Raw genomic sequence first — 2,687 nt, 5'->3', positions numbered from 1 at the left:
CTCACACACTCACTCTCTCACTCACACACACACTCACTCACACACGCATTTGTATTTATACTTTATATGTATGTAGATTTTTATAGTTATTTTTATAGTTGTTATATATTATTAAAAAACTTAAGTAATTTAATTATTTTATTTTAAATATAAGTATGTATATGAAATATAGGTGCCACGTGAGTTGTTCTTCTTCTACTGTGTAATGCTGTGGTTACAGGTGATAATCAGAGCTCCGCAGGTCGTGTCAACTGCGCATGCTCCGCGTTGTCGTCAGCCGTTTTAACGCGCGAACGGGACTTTTATTATGGTGTGGTGTTGTGACGTCACGCCTGCGCTGTAGCGGTTCTGCGGAAGAAAGGTTTGTGGAGAAAGTGTTTGAATCGATATAAACAGGCGATGTGTAAATGATTGGTGACTGCAGCATCGTAACGCTTTGTCTACCGCTAGCGCACGTTATTTCTGTGAGCACACTGAATCAGTTCATCACTAACACGCATTCAGCGACTCCGAGTCAACTGAGTCAACGGTTCTGTGTTCGGAGTCGCTCGAGTCACCAGACCACCTCAACAGCACAGCGCGTACAAACCAGCCGTGAACATATTACCTGTATTCTCCAGAGATGTAGTTTGTGTTGATTCTCTCTCGAACAGGACAAGCTGAGAGACACACGGGTGAAGATGATGGGTATTAAAGAGGAGACTGTAGACTTCAGGATTGAAGAGGTGTTCAGTCTGAGACACGAAGACGCGGAGGAACTCACAGGTAGCTTTCTTTCTCAAAGCTCAACTCATTCATCCTCATTAACATGTACAGAAATGAGTCATGTTTCTGAAGAATCTCGTGTGATTAGAGTAACTAGTAGTAGAGTAACTGGTAGTAGAGTAACTGGTAGTAGAGTAACTAGTAGTAATAGAGTAACTGGTAGTAGAGTAACTGGTAGTAATAGAGTAACTAGTAGAGTAACTGGTAGTAGAGTAACTGGTAGTAGAGTAACTGGTAGTAGAGTAACTGGTAGTAGAGTAACTGGTAGTAGAGTAACTGGTAGTAGAGTAACTGGTAGTAGAGTAACTGGTAGTAGAGTAACTGGTAGTAGAGTAACTGGTAGTAGAGTAACTGGTAGTAGAGTAACTGGTAGTAGAGTAACTGGTAGTAGAGTAACTGGTAGTAGAGTAACTCGTATTAGAGTAATTCGTATTAGAGTAATTCGTATTAGAGTAACTAGTATTAGAGTAACTAGTAATAGAGTAACTAGTAATAGAGTAACTAGTAATAGAGTAACTAGTAATAGAGTAACTAGTAATAGAGTAACTAGTAATAGAGTAACTAGTAATAGAGTAACTAGTAATAGAGTAACTAGTAATAGAGTAACTAGTAATAGAGTAACTAGTAATCACACGTTTACAGATCTGTTGAGATCACAAACACTGATGCTGGAACTCAGATGACTCTACTTAAAGTTTTCATTCATTATGATGTTCTTATGACGCAGTAAATTAAGACGAATCATATGAAAGTGGCATAAACTGAATTGTTACAATATTTTGTGTGGCATCCCAGCTAACAGAACGTTCCCCGTTTTTGGTTCCTGTTCGGTTCTTTTTGTGGGAAGCAAGTGCTAATGTGATAGACTGGAGAAGTGCCTGTTATACAAGGGTTCAGTCATCGCTCTAGCCGTGAAAGCTAGGACGGGAGAAAGATCGAAAGGACTGCACATGCTGGAAGTCCAGCCAGAAGAGCGTTGCAGTAGACTAGTCTATAAATGCCGAGGGTCTGGACAAGCTGTGCTGCGTGCTCTGTTCGGCAGGGTCTGATCTTCCTGATGTTGTGTCGTGCAAACCTGCACGATCGAGCTGTTTTTAAAGGTCAGCAGATCATCAAGGATCACCCCGAGCTCGGCGGTGGGGTTATCAGTGATGGTGAACTGGTGCTGTACTGATGGGGTGGCTGGGAAGATGCAGGTCATGTTCCTCCATCTGTGCTGAGATGTCCGTCAGGCTAGCGTTGCACGATTAATGAATGTGATTGTCCTGTGCATCTCGTCAGTAAAGCGGTTCTGTGATCAGTAGTAAATCTCCATCACCTGCTTTCACACGGAGCAGCATTTACTACAGAGCCGTAGTTCTCTGACAAGCTACATAATGTCACGTTCATAATCACAGACGATATAATCGTACAATTATGAAATTGAAGAAATCGTTTGCGATAATGACAGCTGTTTGCGTAGCTTCTCAGTGAACTACGGCTCTGTGTAGTAAATGCTGCTCCATCTGAAAATACCACATTTAATAACATGCTTTTACTCCAAATTCACTTCATAACGTACAAAGCATCGTGCATCGTGCTATGATCTCCGACGGGCTGTAAGAGCCGCCAAACTCCGATACAGGGAACAAATTGAGTCTCATTTTCAGCTAAAAGACTCCCGACTCATGTGGCAGGGACTGAGGACCATCTGTGCCTTTGGAAATAAATCCTCTGCAGCTGTGAGCGCAGACCCGTCGCTGGCTGACGAGTTAAACTCTTTCCACAGCCGCTTTGAATGCAATCGAGGCAGAGCGACTCTGCCGATCAGCACGTCAGGAAGCTGCAGACATAATCATGTAATCACTGTGTTGGAGGACGAGGTTCGGAGGACCCTAAAGCGAGTGGACGTCAGGAAAGCAGCAGGTCCTGATGGGATTTCT

The 2,687-nt window shown here is 42.8% G+C and overlaps 1 protein-coding gene across 1 annotated transcript in view; it reads left to right on the top strand.

The window, feature by feature from the left end:
* The first annotated feature begins 293 nt into the window (after nt 1-293).
* The window catches only part of LOC107574076 (uncharacterized), a 9,418-nt gene continuing 7,024 nt past the window's right edge, over nt 294-2,687 (top strand). Inside the window, exon 1 of the mRNA XM_016260545.1 lies at nt 294-765. Within this exon, the coding sequence (XP_016116031.1) occupies nt 681-765 (85 nt within the window). The 5' untranslated portion in view covers nt 294-680. The remainder of the gene's footprint in view (nt 766-2,687) is intronic.

The sequence above is a fragment of the Sinocyclocheilus grahami genome, unplaced genomic scaffold (genome assembly GCF_001515645.1).
Source record: "Sinocyclocheilus grahami isolate Dianchi unplaced genomic scaffold, SAMN03320097.WGS_v1.1 scaffold2109.1, whole genome shotgun sequence".
NCBI lineage: Eukaryota > Metazoa > Chordata > Actinopteri > Cypriniformes > Cyprinidae > Sinocyclocheilus > Sinocyclocheilus grahami.
The sequence above is the reverse complement of the archived record's forward strand: the minus strand, read 5'-3'. Positions and strand labels throughout refer to the sequence as shown.